The sequence below is a fragment of the Poeciliopsis prolifica genome, unplaced genomic scaffold, assembly GCF_027474105.1.
Source record: "Poeciliopsis prolifica strain line A6 unplaced genomic scaffold, Auburn_PproV2 SCAFFOLD028, whole genome shotgun sequence".
NCBI lineage: Eukaryota > Metazoa > Chordata > Actinopteri > Cyprinodontiformes > Poeciliidae > Poeciliopsis > Poeciliopsis prolifica.
In genome coordinates this window covers 5,555,020-5,573,828 of record NW_026562403.1, presented here as the reverse complement: position 1 = coordinate 5,573,828, position 18,809 = coordinate 5,555,020, and the positions used below count along the sequence as shown (strand labels likewise).

The window sequence follows — 18,809 nt, the reverse complement described above, 5'->3', positions numbered from 1 at the left end:
GAAATCAAAACCATCAAGTGGTTTAATACTCACTGGTGGCTTTAAACCTGTAAAACAAATCATGACTTTCCCTGAGGGCTGATGTGGTTCATATGAAAACATAACGCTTCATCAAACCCTGCTACACCCTGTCCTGTGTCTCACATCAATGAGATGTCAGAGGTGTGTGTAAAGGTCTTGTCCCCCTTTTCTCACCATCAATAGTTTAAGGGGGCCTGGAGAATATCCCTTATCACCCCTTGGCTCTAATTACCCCTCAGTGAGTCCTCAGAGACAGACGCTCTGGGAGCTGAGCCCCATTCGTCACAGTGCGTCTGCACAGTGGACCCGGTCTGGGGAGGAAAAAAAGCAAACTGTCACACTCTGCTCTGTCATATAAATTCTCCTTCGTCTCAGTTTTTCTTTTGCAGCTGCTCCCCCGCCAACTGTAGATGCAGACTACATTAGGAAGCCCATTCACATCCAGCCACCAGCATTTGGCTGTAATTTGTCTCGGCTAGGGGAGCAGAGGGCAATTTACATGTGAAAGGCCACGCCATATTGAAATATTGTAACTCATTTTTTTCTCTCTAAGGGCTGCTGATACCAGCTTTACAAAATTCAGATTAAATGTTTGCTGCCAACATGAGAATGGCGTATTATTGTAATAGTGACATAGTTGGCTTTATACCAACTTTAGTAAGAGTTCATAAAAACTGGGCTCTCCTCAAACTGCTGACCCTTTAATTCATCTTTTGTGGGTTAATTTCAGCAGAAAGATGCAACAAGGGAGCAATTTTGATCTACAAGCTAATTTCATAAATACAAATGAAATAATGCTTATAAATTCAAGCTTTATTATAATGAGTAGATAATGCCTTAAAAAGATTTGGTTAAAGTTTACATTTGAGAAAAAATAAAGTATTTGAATAAATTTTACTCTTGCAGTGTTTCATTCTCAGACATTCAAATTTAGAAATCAGTTACAAGAACTGTGAAAAAATAAAATGTTTTTATTAATGGAAGCCATTCCAGAATAAAACATCACTATTTAAAAAAAATCTCCAACTTTCACGCAGTTTAATCATCATCTCACTTAATAAGAAGCTATTAGCGGTTTAATAACCCCATTTCTTTGTTTACTTTTCCAAATATGATCAATTTTTTCTCTGATGAGATACTATGCTTTTCTCACTCATAGGTTTACACGTTACTTATTATTTAGATTAATTAACTTTAGCTTTATCTTCTGTTTTTGTTCATTTTTTTTATTTAAAGCAGCTATTTTACTTTGCTTTGCTTTTTCCACTAAAATCCAGGGGCACCTTGGATATCATCTTTGGGTTTTTCTTTGTGTGCAAATGTTCACTGGATGAAAAGAGAGAGACTGAGCGATGATCTATGTGCATGCATGCGTGCATGTGCATGTGTTTTTGATGACTGCGCAGGAGTGCATGGTAAAGGTGGACATATACTCCAAAAGAAAATGCCAGTTAAACTGCAAGGCGAAAAGAAGCGTCTTCATTTGATGGATGATCTGTTCAATGCTGCCGGTTTAGAAAGGTCCCTGCAGCCGCAGAAACAGAAATAGTTTCTAAGCCCTCAGAGCATACCCACCTAAAAGTCTTAAAGAATCCCCTTGTTAACTCAGGCACTAATATGTGCAGCATTTAGAAATGATTCAAAACCAAGATCGGAGAAAGAAAGCTGCATGTCCTCATGCGAGACATAAATATATGGATTCTTCATTAAAACAAAAAGGGAATATATTGCCCACCTAGGTTAGTCATGGTGTAAAAGATCTTTATCTTTACACTAGTTTTTATTGCTAGTTTTTATTCAAAAAAAATGTAATAAATAAATAAAGATTTAGGATGTAGTTATGTATCAGTGGAAAGTGGATGGCAATGAAAATAGTGTATGTTCATTTTGGAAAGTCTGCAGAAGCAAAGAAAGTGAGACCATGATAAATCGGTTTAAAAATGCCCCCTGATCTATTCAGATGAAAAACAACTCTGTTGGGAAAAAATGTAAAATAAAACCTGGTTTCTTCAGTCTGCACATCCTAAATCTAATACATTTAGGGACCTTATGATACAGCAGTGAGTCTTATCGAGTTCACATCTTCAGTCCGCTACAATGAATATGATTATCTTAAATCAGATTCAGCTTAGCTAGCAAGATTTACATTTTATGTATCACTGAACTTAAGCTATCACTGAAATATGTGAAAATTATGCAGCCACTACGACGTTTCACTATTGGGTATGGTGTTCTTTTGATAAAGTTCAGTGTTATCACATTAAATTTATGTTGTGTTCCATCTGGCCAGATCACATTCCTCTCTAAAGCCTTGGAAAGTCTTTAATAAAAAAATTGTTTTGTTTTTTTTTATGTTGAAAGGAAATTGTTTCGTTTTAGTGCTCCATTTCTAAAAACAACTGGGACAAAAAGGTTTTGAAAAATGTTATCATGGTCTAAAACACAAACTCTTCTAATTCAAACCTAGATTTTTACACCTTTTTACATCCACTGTTGAACATTAATGCAACAATTATTGGGGTGATAGTCTTAATGGGGAGGGCTTTTATCTCCAAGACAATTAATTTGTTGTCCAGTTTTTAATTCAGCCACCCCACCCCAGCTTGAGTAACTTTTGCACCAATCTTTGCTTCTGTCAAAATGTGCAGCAAAATTCAGTTTGAGTATACTGCTGCCAGAACTGTATGCTTGCACATGAAAGATTGCTGTGAGCTGCATAGGTGTGTATGTCGAATGCAGGCGAGTGTGAGTTTGCATCTGCATGCAGAACAGCATAGGTGAATGCGTGTGGTGTGTGAAATGAAAAGAGGCTGTCTGACTGCGTGTGTGTGTGTGGATGTTTGTGTCTGTGTGAGGCAGCATTAAAATAATCTCATTTAATTAAATGATTGAAGAAATACATACAACACTTTATTTAGGGTGAGCTGGAACAGACTGATAAGAGCATCGTATTAAACTGCTCATCGTTATAAACACGTCAGTCTCACACATGAAAGTCTGATGGTCTGGGTGAAAACTGCAGTGTATTTATCTGCTATTTAAGAATTGTGGCAGGAGAAAGTCTGAGACAGTAACGCTGAGCAGATGAAGTTGCTGTCTTTGTTCTTTATGAAAAGAACAGAAGATGCTGTCAATACATCTCCTGAGTCGTAGGTCATTCTCCAGGAATGTTTCTCTATCATCACAGCGACCGGGATCAGGACACCAAGCCTTTCTACTTTGTTGTGAATTAATCAGTTTTCCTCTTCAGTTTTCCACCTGGCTCCTCTTTTCTCTGTTGCAGTTCATTTACAGGCTTGTGTTGCACTGGGAGAAATGCATTTCTGAAAGTGCCTTCGTTTTCAAAAAGACATTCAGGCACTGTATTAGAAAGACACTATAGCAGATAAAACAAAAGGATTTCTGCCATTTGACCTGAATGTCAGTGACATTTTAATTAAATTGTTATGTATCTCAATTTTAGAGAAATTATTTTAAAAAATTAAAACCATTTTCCCTTTTTTGAGAACAACAATGGTTCTCTGGGAATAAGTGGGTTTAAATATTCACAGTCAAAGTTCCTCCAACAAAAAAACAGAGGATGGAAGAATAATTATCTCCATTTTGAATGTTATGCTTTATTCATGCAGCTTCATTCAATCGAAGTAAATCATGTCCCACTGAGCCCTCATACATCTGGTATTTTGTAATTATTAATTTCTTCTTAGTACAATTTGAAGTCTTCAACAAACTCATATTTAATGCATATCTTAACCAGACTGCTTTAATTGTGATTTAGCAGCAGGAGCTGCCTGATCCGGACATCAGCACAGATGTTGCTGATGTATAAACTCTTGATTTTAATTTATGGAATCTGTGACAAAATGTATCCACTTCTGTATAATTTTGACCCTCCTTCACTCTGGACATCCACCTACTGTCTTCTCCACTTATGAAGATTAATGGGAGTCTGGCCCAGGGTTGACGTATTGCTGCTGTCGTTTTCTATTGCCTTCATCTTTCCTGCTCTTCACCTTCATCCTTTCATTTTTTTTTCTAACTTGCTGCTTTGGTCTTCCACAGGTTTATCTGGCTTTGCTAATTTGAGGTGCACATGCATCTGTAGAGACACTTGCAGGTTCTCTGTGCATGATATCATGTATCTATAGGTGTGACTCCTGTGTGCTCTGACAGATAAAATGTAATCTATTTGCAGAGAGAAGGCGTTTCTAATTTTCTCTTCTTTTAATGCTTATTTAAATGGCTCCACTGGCAGTTCTGGGGCCAAGCAGGCTTACGTTTTCTTCTGAAGAGGAGCTGAAAGACGGGATGAGTGTTTATGTGCACAAATGAAAGGTTTGCAGTAGGGCTGCATAATCGGCCCAGCCCTATACGCTTCTCAAAGATGCTGCAGGACAGAACTGCAGAGCATCACTGTGCCAGCAGAGGGGCATTTACTAGAAACTGCTGACATAAACGCAACAGTTTTTGTCAAAAAAAAAAGCAAAAAATGCAGTGATTTGTGAGGTTAGACAAGAAACAAGTTGGAAAAAGGCGGTGTTGATTTTTCTCCCTTTTTTTCTCTGCTCTCTGGGCCATAGGGTCATGGGTAATAAACTACCACAAGCAGCATGTGTGGATGGCTACAGGCTTTTATTCTGCTAACAAGGGCAGGTTGATAGTGTGCAGAGGGCAAGTCTGCATCAAACCTAAATCAACCCCGCTTCAAAACCAGAGTGAGGCCGACTCTCCATAATGACCTGAGTTGCTCTGATCGCCGTCCTTCCTGACAGTGTACATGATGAACGGTACAGTTCAAACTCTCACAATGATGGGAGATTTAGTCCAGCTCAATGCTTCTCCCACCTAATTCTCTAAAGAAAACTACAGAATATGTTCAGAGGGAAAGGGTTTTCCCTCTGAACTTTATTGGCTTTACTTGTTTTTGTGATTCTATGTCTCTGTTCTGCCAAAATCATTCTGTGGAGATGCTTTTCTTCTGCAAGACAGGGAAACATGTTAGTTAATTGGAAGATGGATGGGAAGACGTGAACCTGTGGTGGCGGCTACATATAATCGTGACGACTTTAAAACTGATGTTGAAGGACAGTATCTATTCAATCTGAGTTCAAACTTTTTCACAAAAAAAAGTTAATACAGACATACCACCAAATGAGATACAGCTGTAATTGCAATGTATCTACTTAGAAGGGCTGCCTCATACAACAAATATTAGCAAAATGTGAAAAGGTTTTGGGGAAAGAATTTGCTTGCAAGGCACCACACTTGTTCCATAGCTGTACTGAACACTCAGTGATGCTAAGTAAAGTTTTGGTTTCTGGACTTCTCCTGAGACTCTTGCTGATGCTAATTGAAGGAGTTGTGGTACTGAGCCAGAACCTCCTTTCATTTTAGCATTAGATTCATTCAACTTCCAGAGCAGCAGCCACAACAGTCTTTCAACAAAGAAAATATATTGGATTCGGAGACAAGTTATATGTTACCTTTAACTTTCGGGTGTTCTTTCATATTTTGTTGCGAGTTCAGTTCATCTCAACAGGGTCGGCAAAAGGACATTTTTGACATGATTTTCTTCCCCTTTCACTGAGAACCACAGGATAATTTGTCATCTCTTCATGCACATTAGCATCCATGGTACCCTGCTCCTCACTCTTTCTTTGCTGAGCTCTCATCACTCTCCAAACTAAGTGCTGTGGACAAGACAGTCATCCTCACGTGATGTTTTTGCTCAGGTCACGGCCTAGTGGCATTGAGTAGTATATAGCTTTCTTTTTGTTTTGTTTTTTCCCCCCCTCCTTTCTCTCTCCTGCTAGCATTTATCTCTCTGCATGGTTTTGGCAGCGATGTGCTTTTCCCAGCATTTAGCCAGGAGAGGGAGAGCGGAGGGGAGAGCCAGAGAAAAGGGGCCTTTTCAAGCGAGGAATGACGGACGGTTTATTAAAAGAGGCAGGGCCTTTTGAGAGGCCCCCCCTCCACCCCATCCATACCCCCATGTGTCTGGCCTATTGTAACTGGGCGGTGGCAGGAATCCCCCCCACCACCACCAAATCTAGGCGCTTTGTCACTGTAAGTCACCTCACTGACTGAAGCAGAGCCGCTCGGTTTAATAAAATAAAGAAAAAACAAAAACCACACCCATTCGCCACAGTAACTCTTCACCATTCTGGTGCGACCTGGTCCGTGGAAAAAATGGATTGTCCGGCTGTCACAAAACATACAGGAGAGACAGAGATGGGCGTGACGCACTGGAGGAAGGAGGGCCAGGAGAAAGGAGGGAGAAAGTTTAGAGGTAGGTGGAGGTGGAAGAAAGGTAGGAGAGGAAGAAAGAGCAGGGAAAAACTTTGAAGGTGAATGAGTAAATATGCAAAAAATAGCAAAGAAGAGGCATCGATGTCTTCAGGACCTCATTGGGAGACCTGCTTGTTTTTAAGCTGTGTGTTAAATGTGTGTCTTTAGATACAGGCAACATTCCTCTAGAGATAAACCCCTGGGCCCCCATCCACTGAGCCCCCACCCTCTCCTGTCTCTCCACCCACCATGCCTAGTCAAGTGTGTGTGTATTTGTCTGGCCATGAATGTGTGTGTTTATGGTGGATGGGGGTCTGCGTGTCCTGTATCGCAGCACTTGCAGGGGGCCACAGAAAAGACAGCTGTGTTTCTGAGAGAAACAGAAAACTTAAGAAAGGGACAGTGGAGGGCCAACAGGGATGCCAGTCAAGACCGTCACTTTTGGAGTGAGTACCGCACACGCTGCCATCCGCCGCCTCATGATCCTCTTTTTCTAGCCTGACTCAACCTCCTCTTGCTTTCTCACTCGTTGTGCTGTGTAACTCTCTCCAGCTCTAATCTTTTCATTCTTACTTGTTTTCAGAAAATTTTAACTTTTTTTTAAATCAGATTTACTGCACCTGTAACCTTCTCTGTGTTGGTAATGATCCTTTTCTAACCCCCAAGCTCAAATCTGTTTCTGTTTTCTTGCTCTCTAATATTTAAATGATTATGCATTGCTATCAACTCATTATGCACTTGGTTACTATTCAAGACATGGTCTATGTCTGTTTGTGCTCAGTTTGCAAAAAGCCATTTTTGTTTGCCCTCTGTCCACAATTGCCATTCTGGACACTTTTCAACTTGTTCTTGTTTCCAGTCATAAATTATCATCTGAACATGGCGCCTGTCAATATGCTGCGTATTTAGGCACATTTTAGTAGGAGCTTCTCAGTGGGGTTGGTTGCCTGGGAGGATCCTGTGGCGCATGTGCATCAAAGATTAGTGTAAGTGCGTCTACATTTGGGTGTTTATCATGGTGTGTTTTGCTCTTTAATCTTGTTTTTGGCTTCATTCGGACGACTGTTTGATGTTCAGATTGAATGATGTCAGCCAGGATTAGCTGTGGTAAGCAAACAGGAGGTCAACAAATGATCAGTCAACGAGAAGTTTCCAGTTTAAAGAGTATAGACTGCTTGACTTACTGAGCCCAAGCAAAATAGGGTGGATACCCACAAGGGTCTAGTGTTTATTTTGTGTCTTTGGTTATGCAGGGAAGGTTCATCAGGTTTTACATTGATGTTCATGATGCAACTCCTGGAAATACAGCTTTTGTCTAAAGATAAATGTCATTCAGTTTAGACAGCTCTGAACCTTGTTTTTTATATTTTTGACAAATAGTAAAAAGTAAACAAAAAAAAAAACAGTAGGGAACAATTAAGCTTCCTTAAGACTTATTTTATGTGCTTAACAAGATTTGTTCCCTTGTAGGTCATGGATTATGTACCATAAAACATAGAGAAATAATGTAGATTGCTACCAAATGTTGACTCAAATTGTTGGATGAAAAACAGACAATGTTGTTGCAATAAATGGTAATTCTGTTTTAGAAAGTAAAAATGAATGGTTTTGAGATGTAGGTTTGAAATAGCAGCAAAATGAATGGAATAAATTGAGTTCATTAGACCCAGGAGATTTGAGGGAAATAAGCACTAGATTTTCTGTATCATTCTCTGCATTCAACATTTTTAGTCTAAAAAGCTAAGAGCTGCGAGATCAAGGAAATTTTCATGGTATGAAAAATCATTTAAAACAGCAAACAATAGATTCAGTTTGCCATGATGACTTAAGTGTTGTTTATATTAGCCCCAAATTGTTCCCATATATAGATTTAAAATTCATTACTTTTTTACTTGTCTGTTTCATTTATTTTCTGGAAGAGTGTAAAATGAGTATCGACTGATTAAAAACATTTTTCTTTACGTTTCATTAATAAATTAATGTTAAATTGTTTCTTCTCCAAAATAAATGAAAAAATCTTTGGCAGTATGGCAAACAAACCCTGCTTGTAATTGTTGACACGTTTCCATGGGTTTCTGGATGATTTATCTTTGGGGACGAAATCGACATGACCTAATTTTAAGCTCCCTTCACAGATTTTCCATCGGATTCAAGTTGCGACTTTGATTTGGTCACTCGAGAAGTAAATTTTATTTCCTTCCAGAAGCACCATGCATGCAAAAGAAAATATAACTATAAACTTAGCTCTACCAAAATATTAAAACATATTTAACTTACCTGTATACATGGAATATGTCAGCATTCAGAAAGAAGCAGCAATCTACTAATATTAACATGTATGAAGATTTTAATTATTCTAAATGACCAAAATCACAAAATGTTTCTCGTATATGCCAGGCATAAAATATATATATTTCTTAAAAATAAAGCATGTGTCACTTATAATACTCTTTATTATTTAGCTTTGTGAGATTGAAATACATATCACTGCTATGAAATATAGAAACATTTTTGCTTCAGAAACTTCAAAAATAAATTATATATAAATGTATGGAACCTCCTTCATATTAGAGTTCAAGTAGCATCGTTTTTAGGGTTCATATTCGTTTGAAAATGTTGAATGGATCTTTTTTTGGAGAAATATATTTCACATTGCATGCAGCACCTCGAACAAAGAAGAATAACAAATCACTTACAGTTTTGTAACTGTGCAGCAGAGCACCATTAGTTTACCATATCTTTATTAGGCCCGAGCAGCTAAGCGCTGCGAAGGCCTATTGTTTTCCTATTGTTTATTATTATTATTTTTCTTCCCACCTCTTTGGGGGGCTTTTTGGGGGCCTTATCATATTGGAAAACTCACCAAACTTGGCGGAGGCCTTAAGCCTGTTTAAAAATTTTGATTTTTAAGGTCATCACAAAAATCCCACAAGAAATGGCTCAATAGCGCCACCTAGAAATTTTCAAAGGACCCTTTGCTATTCACTTACTTTATCCTAGAGACATGAAATTTGGTACACTTGTAGAGCTCCCCAGGACGCTCAAAATTTACAATTAATGTCATAGTGCAAGTATCACAGGAAGTCAGCCATTTTGGATTGAAGGTCCAATTTTGAGGCCATTTTTGCCGTTTACAGCCTCCGTATTTGATCGAACTCCTCCTAGGGATTTCGATTGATCGGCTTCAAACTCGGTCAGTCTGTTCATAAGGCATGTCCCATCTAAAGTTATCAAAACGGTGAGTTTTTGAGTATGCTGAAGGGGGGTTAGCAGGGGTCAAAGTTCACCTACTCGCCGTAAAAAATAAACTGCTATATCTCCTACACAGAAACTCACAGAGGCACCAAAGTTTCTATGATTGATCATCATCAGGTGTCCTACAATACCCTGTGGTCGAATGATGACATCACTTTGGCCACGCCCCCTGAGAACAGGAAGTGTAATGTTTTACTGTGAACTTTCACTATCTGACCCCTTTGACCTCATCAACATGAAACTGTGCCCAGACACAGAAGACATGTTGGTGTATTGAGGATTCCAACCCCGACCAGCTTCGATGGAGCAGGTGGGCGTGGCGGCGTGGCGAAGTGACCTGTAACGCCATCGCCATACGTTTGGCTCTCAATTCCACTGTTTCGGTCCCAGCTGCTCCAAACTCACAAGGATGGATCTTCATCTACTCCCCGACAGGAATCCATCACAATATTTGGTGGGCGTGGCCTAATTTCTCTATAGCGCCCCCTAGAAAACTTTAAATGATCAGCCCCAAGCCATGCTTTAACCTACAATTACAAAACGTTGTACACATGTGTACCTTGTCAGGACTTACAAAAAAGTCTCTTGGAGCCATGGTCTAAACCCCACAGGAAGTCGGCCATTTTAGATTGAAGTTCAGATTTTGAGCCCATTTTTGCCATTTACAGCCTCCGCATTTGATCGAACTCCTCCTAGGGATTTCGATTGATCGGCTTCAAACTCGGTCAGTCTGCTCATAAGACATGTCCCATCTAAAGTTATCAAAACGGTGAGTTTTTGAGTATGCTGAAGGGGGGTTAGCCGGGGTCAAAGTTCACCTACTCGCTGTAAAAAAAGAAACTGTTATATCTCCTACACAGAAACTCACAGAGGCACCAAAGTTTCTGGGATTGATCATCATCGGGTGTCCTACAATACCCTATGGTGGAATGATGACATCAGTTAGGCCACGCCCCCTGAGAAAAGGAAGTGTCATGTTTTACTCCGAACGGTCGCTATCTGACCCCTTTGACCTTATCAACATGAAACTGTGCCCAGACACAGAAGACATGTTGGTGTGTTGAGGATTCCAACCCCGACCAGCTTCGATGGAGCAGCTGGGCGTGGCGGCGTGGCGAAGTGACCTGTAACGCCATCGCCATACGTTTGGCTCTCAATTCCACATTTTTGGGCGCAGCTGCTCCAAACTCACAAGAATGGATCTTCATCCACTCCCCGACAGGAATCCATCACAATATTTGTAGGGTGTGGCCTAATTTATCTATAGCGCCCCCTAGAAAATTTTAAATGATAAGCCCCAAGCCATGCTTTAACCTACAATTACGAAACTTTGTACACGTGTGTACCTTGTCAGGACTTACAAAAAAGTCTCTTGGAGCCATGGTCTAAACCCCAGAGGAAGTCGGCCATTTTAGATTGAAGTTCAGATTTTCATCCCATTTTTGGCGTTTATAAACCATTTCAATAATTCGCCACTTGGGGTCAGTATTGCTCCACAAATGAAACAGCAGATAAACAAGATGAAGAACAATATCACTATTTCGCCAGTAGGTGTCAGTGTTCCTCCACCGATGATAAACAGATCCACAGGCGGATGGGCGCGAAAACTTTGTGAGAGCGTTGCCATGAAATTTCTAAAAGGATAGAAATGTCTCAGATAATTTTTGTTGAATTAAATCATGCAGTAAATGTAGCGTTTTCTTACTTCTTACAAACCATTTCAGTAATTCGCCACTCTGAGTAAGAATTACTCCAACAATGAAATAGACTGCTTTAGAAACACAGCTGAAAATGATGAAAAATGACGAACTGTAGTACTTCGCCATGTGCATATGATCGGCTGTAAATGACACGTGGATCTTCCGACTGACGCCAAATTGGATACGTATGACCTTTGTTGACCTCTAAAGAGAACAACAGCATTGAAATATATTTTGGCTCCACTGCGCGTCCTACATTAATCCGCCAGCTATATTTCCTCGCTAAACCAATGAATCTGCACCACATTTTTTGCATCGTCAAGGAGCGCCTCCAAACGCATCAGTGTGTACCGCCTGGTGGACGGGCGCGGAAACTGCGCAACAACTTCTGTGTTAGCACGTGGCCAGCGTTGATGGAAACTGAGCAACAGCTTCCGCGGTGCGGGCGGAGGAGCTGAAAACTGCGTGAGAGCTTCTGTGGTGGCTGACGTGAGGCGGCGGTTGCTAGTACCCCGCGGTGGCAATAGGCCGGAGCGGCGCTTGGCTGCGAGGGCCGTTCGAGGCTGCTTGCAGCTTTAATCCTATTCTTATAATTCTAGCCCAACGCTATCTTCACCCGATGGCTCTCACCCTCTTTGTCATTCACAAAAGATCACAATAACCGTAACAATAATACCCATGACAATCTCATCTTGAGGCGCAGAGGCTGCAGCAGGGCCAGTCATAAAGAGACAATCTGTAGGCAAAGCAGAGACAAACAGTGGGCTGCAGAGTGGGGGTCCCCAGGAGTGTGAGAAAGTAAATACTGAAAGTGGGACACTCCACAGCGAACGGTCAGACAGATGAGGCTTGAGGTGGAATCTTTAGCAGCTCCGTCCTCATTCATTATGTCCATGTGTGAGCATCCCCACTGACAGACGTTTACAGTAAATACATCTCTGTTGCTGCAAACAGGCTGCTGCCAACTCCTCAACAAGCTGCAGCGACTGCAAGCAGTAAAAATAGGGGAAAAATCTATTCTTATGGGGTAAAAAGAGCAAGTCAGCAGAAAGAAGAGCGATGACATAGTTATTAAGCTCTTTGCTGGCATTACCATAGCCAGCATTTTGTGTTGCCCTTAATGAAAAAAACTTGATCATTAGTCTAAAATAGATCTAGATATTGAGTAATGGGAGGTTTAAATAGAAGACATTTCACAGGCAGTGTTAGCCTGGAGAGTCTTTATTTTTATTTTTTAAGTTTAATAAAGTTTTACAAGAAAAGCAACACTTGTCCTGGCTGAACATGTGTAGACTCCTTATTTTCCTCTTTTTGCTGCGATGGCACTTTAACTATTCATCATTTGCACCTGGTGCTACATCAGCAAATTTCCAGGTTTATTTATATGTTTGCATGTGTGTGTGTCTGTGTATGTCCACAAAGGAAAAATGTCTTTAGTTGGAACCTGTTTGTTAATTTGAAAAGAAATCCTTATATTTCAACTCCAGTTTTGATCATTTGTTTGGTTTGTTGCTAATCTAACCAGCATTCAGGTAAAACATTCCAAACTTTTCATTTAAGTTGCATCAGACACAATATTGTTAGGGTTGTTTTTGTCCAGCAGAGAATGTGAAACAGATTAAGGATCAAATCCTCATTAAATTCTGGAAAGAGCTGGTTGCATGCAAGAACTTATTCAATGAATGGTTTAAAAATGTATATTTTGGTTCACAAAGTTCTAGTTTGAAATGCAAGATCAAGTTGTTACAAGATAGTGAAGATCTGCTTTTAGCTGTGTCAGGGTTCTCATTCATCTTATTTCTACCCCTCACACACACACACACACGCGCACATACTGAGGTTGACTCATTCACATCTGCTTCAAAACTCTTGATTGTGAATGAAAATCAGCATCATAAAAAAAAGGATTTTTGTCCTGTTCGTCTGGAGCATTGATTGCTCCATGTGCATGCATCCACACACATGCATCTTTTTGAACACTGCAGTGCACTAGTGAGAGGTGATGTCATTCTGTCTGCTGCGGCACCAGCAGAGGAAGCAAAGCAGGAGAAATAATAACATAAGAGACATGAAGGTGGAAAAGGGAATAGACGTAACGGAGAAAAAAAAAGAACGAGTGTTGGGAGGATTTGCTGTGATGGATGACGCCGAGAGATTAATTTCGATGGATAATTTTGAGCTTCATTATGAGAAGCTGTGCACCAGTCTTAGCCTGAGGACAGCTGCACATTGTGAGCCATTGTGTTTTGATGCTACCCGTGTTAACCAAAAAACGCTTCTACGCAGGCTATTGTCTGCTCTTTCTACTCTGAACAGTGTGATTAATGTGCTTGCTTGGTTCTGCTCAGTCCAGAAGGCTCACGCCCAACCACTTTCTGTGGGAGATGTGGAAAAGGAGGAGGCATCATTCACTGAAATCCAATTCAGCTACATGAACCTGAAGAGTTGCTTCATCACACATTCCTGTCGTCTCTTTATATAGAACAAGCAAGCTGCACCTGTTTATGTGTGAGCCCGGGGTGGGTGTGGTTCTCCTGAATCTTTATCTCGCCGCACCACGCACTCCCTCCTTGACGTCAGCTGCTAATCACACAAACGCATGAAAATGCAGAAGTGCGCAGTAGGAAATCCTTGCCATGAAGGGAAATTCTTCCTGCAGGGCTTTGAGAATGAGTTGCTGCTGTTGTGTAGACATCTGCAGACTGCACAGGGGCTCACATTGAGGTCAGTATGGTGTTAGGTACGCTCCAATTTTTCACAAGAGCATCCATATTGAGTGAAGTTCTTTTCTTCAGCAGTTTGCCGTTTCTGTAGTGAACAAGATGTTTTGGATGTTGCTATGACAGGGTAAACAAGAACCAAATATAACAAAAACACAAAAGCTTTGCATACAATTTGTAAGTTTTACTTTAACAAGAGGATTTGGAGATTGAGAAAAAGGACATTTGTCTGTCATTTATTGCAGTTATTGACCCATGCAATAACTGCACACAAATAAAACAGTGTGATATCCTGCACTTCCTCCATGATTTAGACTTCTTTCAGCCAGTATTTGTTGTAATATTACATATTTCCTAGCCTGGCCATAATCTTCCTGTGCAATTTCGCACAAAAAAAACTTCTCACTTGCAACAGAGACTGGGCTTTTGCCGCTTGGGAAAATGTTATCAAATGGGTAAAATTTTTAACTTTAACACAGTCCACTTATTCAGGAAGTAATCATTTCTCTACAGCCAGACCTTCTGGAAGAAGCAAAGTGTAGCACAAGGTGCTGATTTTTACCAGGCCACATGTTTTCATTTGCATAATGTAAATTCAATCCATATTTAATTTACGCTAAATTAAATATTGGTTGTTGTGTTATTGAAGTCCTAATACTGCAATCCCAGAGAAGGTCTGGAGTCAAATGTGTGTGTGTGTGTTTTTTTTGTTGGATCAAAATAAAATGTTTCTGTTGTGTGGGTGTGCTTCTGGCTTGTTTGCAAGGAAAAACGAACATTAGAGAAATGATTCTCTTAAAACCTTAGGATTTTGCACAGAGAAGATTGAACAGGATTTGCACTTTATCCCATGAGTTCATACTTTGCCACTGTGTAAATTTCAACATGAACACACACTTGTGAGACGTTGTTTTGGTGCCTCAATCAGCTGGAAGCAACTTTTGAAACTTTTCAGTTTTCTTGCCAACAGAGTCCCTCATTTTTAAAGTGATCTCTCTCTTTGCACAGTTTTGTGTGACTGGTGTCCCGCTGAGGGTGGGTTGTGTCATTTGTTGCTATGCCTCTACTCCTGGCATGCGGATCCTTTCTGTTTTTTCACCGAAGGCCCCCTGACCCCTCTGTCTCTCTCTCTCTCTCTCTCTCTCTCTCTCTCGCTTTCTTTCTCTCTCAACCAACAGCACTGTCACAACAGTATCCAACAAAGCATAAAGCACTGTGTTTTGTAGCATTTTTAGAGGTCTGCACAGTGAATGAAGCCATTATTTACAACTGCAACCTCTTTCTGTGGAGCATTTCGAGGAATCTGGTTGGATGGAACGATGTGGGGAGGCACAGTGAGAGTGGATATTATGTGAATGAAAGGAAACGTCTAGGTTTTGATGCAGTTACTCCCTGTCATTTCCCCCCAGTTGCTCTCCAAAACTGTTTCTCGCTCTTCCTCTCGCCCTGTTCTGCTGTATGCCAGAACCGGATGAGTGATCCCGTTCCAGCAGCACTGCCTGCCTGACAGAGGCACGAAGCCCTCAGACACAGACAAAACACAGACACTAACACTAGGCGTGCAATGTGCCGGGTCCTGAGCAGAGACCCACTGAACCCTTTCGCTCTGCCCCTCTCCCTTTCCTTTAAAGCATCATCGTTGTATTCCCGTTACATTGCCTCTTTATGTGAGTCGCTGATAATACTGGGGGACAATTTGAAGTTTCTGCTGCAATTCTTCAGTGAGATGCTTATCAAACCTTCAAACTCTAAACCGCAGAGGCAGATTTTTAACTTGCGATCAAAAATTGCATCAGGGAGGAGAAAAATGAGGGAAAAATTGGCGGACAAGTGGTGACTTTGTATAATCCCTGGTGTTGTAGTTGTTGCTTTGTTTGAAAATATTAACCAATAACTCTCCTTTTCTATTTCCCTTTCTTTTCCTTTACGTGTCTCGCACTTTCTCTGAAACCCATCGTTCCCTCCTGTTTTTCCCATCCTTTTTTCTACTCCTTCAGGCAGATGCTGGCAACAGTTTTCTTCGAGCGGCTCGATCTGGCAACCTGGACAAGGCCTTGGAACATATAAAAAATGGCATTGATATCAATACAGCCAATCAGGTGAGAGAGAGAGAGAGCTAATGTTCTCCAGATTAATTTAGTCTCCAACAAACTGAACTGATCATCTGGTCATTTTCTTTATATTGAACTGTTTTCATAGAGTTTTATTCAAAACTTTTTTGTGTGTTAACAAAGATTTCTTCAAAATGTGCCACCAAAAAATTGAAGTTGAGATTTTTTATGAGCATTAATTACCTTGCAATTGTAACATTTTATTTTCTTCTGTGTACAGATTGGCTTTCAAACACATTAGATTTGGGCTAATGTGGAAAATTACATTCTAATCTCTAAAAACATTGAAAATAATATAAATAGTAAAATGTATGTAATTAGGATGCTTTGAAGCAATGTGAGCAGTAATTTTGTTAAGACAAAACAAAACCAAGTTGTTCATACAGATTATGTCCGTTAACCTTGGGACTATTGCTGCTCAGTGATGTAGAGAGACCATCAAAAGTGATTACACTACAACCACACAATTTAGAGTGGTTTAACTTCTGTTAACTTCTCTAAACAGGAAGGCAAATAACTGTACCATCTTTAATTATTCAAAGACTGTGAAATGTGTTCTAGATCAGTTGCTAATAATACATAATCACCATAATAATAAAAATAATAATAATAATAATAATAATGTGTATCTAAACTAAAAACTATGAAATATTCCATTGTTACTGGTTTAAATCCTTAAATATCCTGTTCCTTTAGTTTTTACTCTGTCTCCACACAGCTGATTGTACCATCAATGTATTTAAATACAATCTCTATAAAACCCTGCAATGTTCAACATGAATAAACTGGGTTTTTAATGCTGTGTTTGCAAACCAAAATACTAATAACTGTATTATACAGTTTAAAGACAATATGGACTGTGGAGTCGTTGAAATTGGGAGACTAACTGGGAATATTTGTGTTCAAATGTTTTGCTCTTTCCCATCTCAAAACCTCACTTGTGGCTCATCTGCTTATAGCGCCCCCTCTCCTTCAGGACCTTTCAAGGTGTTATTTCGTGTAGTAGAAACGATGGGTGTAATAAATGGCCCAAGAAAACAATTTAAGTCCACATAAATGGTTATGCAATAAAAACATTTAACAAGGAAAGTATTCCCTGTGTTACTAATCATTTTTAAATAAGTTATAAAAACAGGCAGATTAGGCTTTTTTATTTTTTGATTCATTACCTGCACCTATATCTTCTGTATTTGTATTTCTGTGTGTGTTTTAATTGCTCAGCATGCATGGACTGAGCACTGTGCCTGTTTGCTCACCTCATGCATGCTCTGTTAACCTGATAATCAGTTCTTCAAGGGGAAAGCTACAGCTCAGAATGTGTTTAAAATTGGTCCAAAGGAATCCCATTGCTGCATCTCCTCCATCCTGCCTGCTTTACTCTGACAGTTGTTCCCTGAGTGTCCAGGAAGGGGCAGCATTACAGATGCCCTTGGGCTCCTAAAAACTTTGCCTGTTCCCAGTTTAACTTTGCTCTCTTCAACTTTTGGTCCAAGACGGCAGTTACAAAAGATCCCCAACAGATTCCACATGATTTATATAAATGGACCGTCACTTAATTCGGTGTGGGATTTATTGAGAGCTCATTGATTTACAGCACAGATAGATTTAAAAGACTGTCCAATGACAAACTGTTTTTGATTCAAATATTCTTGAGTGATATTTTATTTACAATGTGTTCTTCTCAGCTACCTTGTTGTTTTGTTTGGTGTAAATTATACCTGAGTTGAAGTGATAATTAGCAAGATTCCTAGAGTTTTATAGTTTTGTAATTGAAGTTTTTTATTATAGAAAATTAAGTCAAAATCAGATCAAATGTCAAATATGGATCATATTTTCAGATTTTGGTTTGATATGCATCCTTTTCCACAAGGTTTACATTCATACAAAGATATTTCTGAAAAAACCCTGCAGATTATCACTTTGCCTCCATTGTGAAGTTTGTTTATACATTGGGGTTGTTTCCTGATCTGAGTGGACGCCTCCTACTCTTATCACCAACACACATCCTCACTCCTTCACCGTGTTTTCTCCCCACTCTCTCCTCTTGGTTCTCATGCTCACCTCAGTTTATTTTTTCTGCTTTTTTTTTTACCCTTCATCTTTGCTTTCTGTTCCTTCTCTCTCCTCTGTATCCAGTAGAGTGATGGTGTGCTGTGGTCTCCCCACTCAGAGGAATAATATCAGTGGTGTGGGAAAGGTCCAACCTCACATGTCCTGTGCGGCTGAAGGTAGGCTGTGTGAGGTTAGACCTATCCCACACGGCTCGTATTCTTCCCAGCCATGAGAACAGCAGCCTGCCATCCCCTCCCCTCTCTCCCTTCTCCTATAACCGCCACTAAGCGAATGAAAAGAAATCCTCGCCTTGATTTTCATTCCTGTAGACATCGTTTTTGATGATAACCTCTCTGAGTCTGGCATATTGCATGCTGTTGAGTAATACGCTTGGTGTGTTTGGTGAGTGACGACGTTACTGTGATTTCAAGCCACTTGTTTCAGCTGGCATGGCGCTCATGTGCTTTTGTGTTTCCCACCGTGTGCATTATTGTAGTAGGACTCTCCAGTATCAGGTCTGCTCTTCTCTCTCCCTCAGAATGGGCTCAACGGGCTGCATCTGGCCTCCAAAGAAGGCCACGTCAAAATGGTGCTGGAGTTGCTTCACAACGGAATCACACTGGAGACCACCACAAAGGTAAAGTATCATGCAAAGGAAGAAA

The 18,809-nt window shown here is 40.2% G+C and overlaps 1 protein-coding gene across 10 annotated transcripts in view; it reads left to right on the top strand.

The window, feature by feature from the left end:
* ank1a (ankyrin 1, erythrocytic a) overlaps positions 1-18,809 on the top strand; it is a 97,092-nt gene that overhangs the window by 37,878 nt on the left and 40,405 nt on the right. For 6 of the 10 annotated variants that reach the window (XM_055049087.1, XM_055049085.1, XM_055049084.1 and 3 more), the window contains 2 exons: positions 15,982-16,083; positions 18,686-18,784. In XM_055049087.1, coding sequence (XP_054905062.1) covers positions 15,982-16,083; positions 18,686-18,784 — 201 coding nt within the window. Of the gene's footprint in view, positions 1-6,566; positions 6,756-7,218; positions 7,296-11,878; positions 13,989-15,981; positions 16,084-18,340; positions 18,550-18,685; positions 18,785-18,809 lie in introns of those variants that run through there. The other 4 variants (XM_055049089.1, XM_055049093.1, XM_055049092.1 and 1 more) reach the window with 4 other exon arrangements.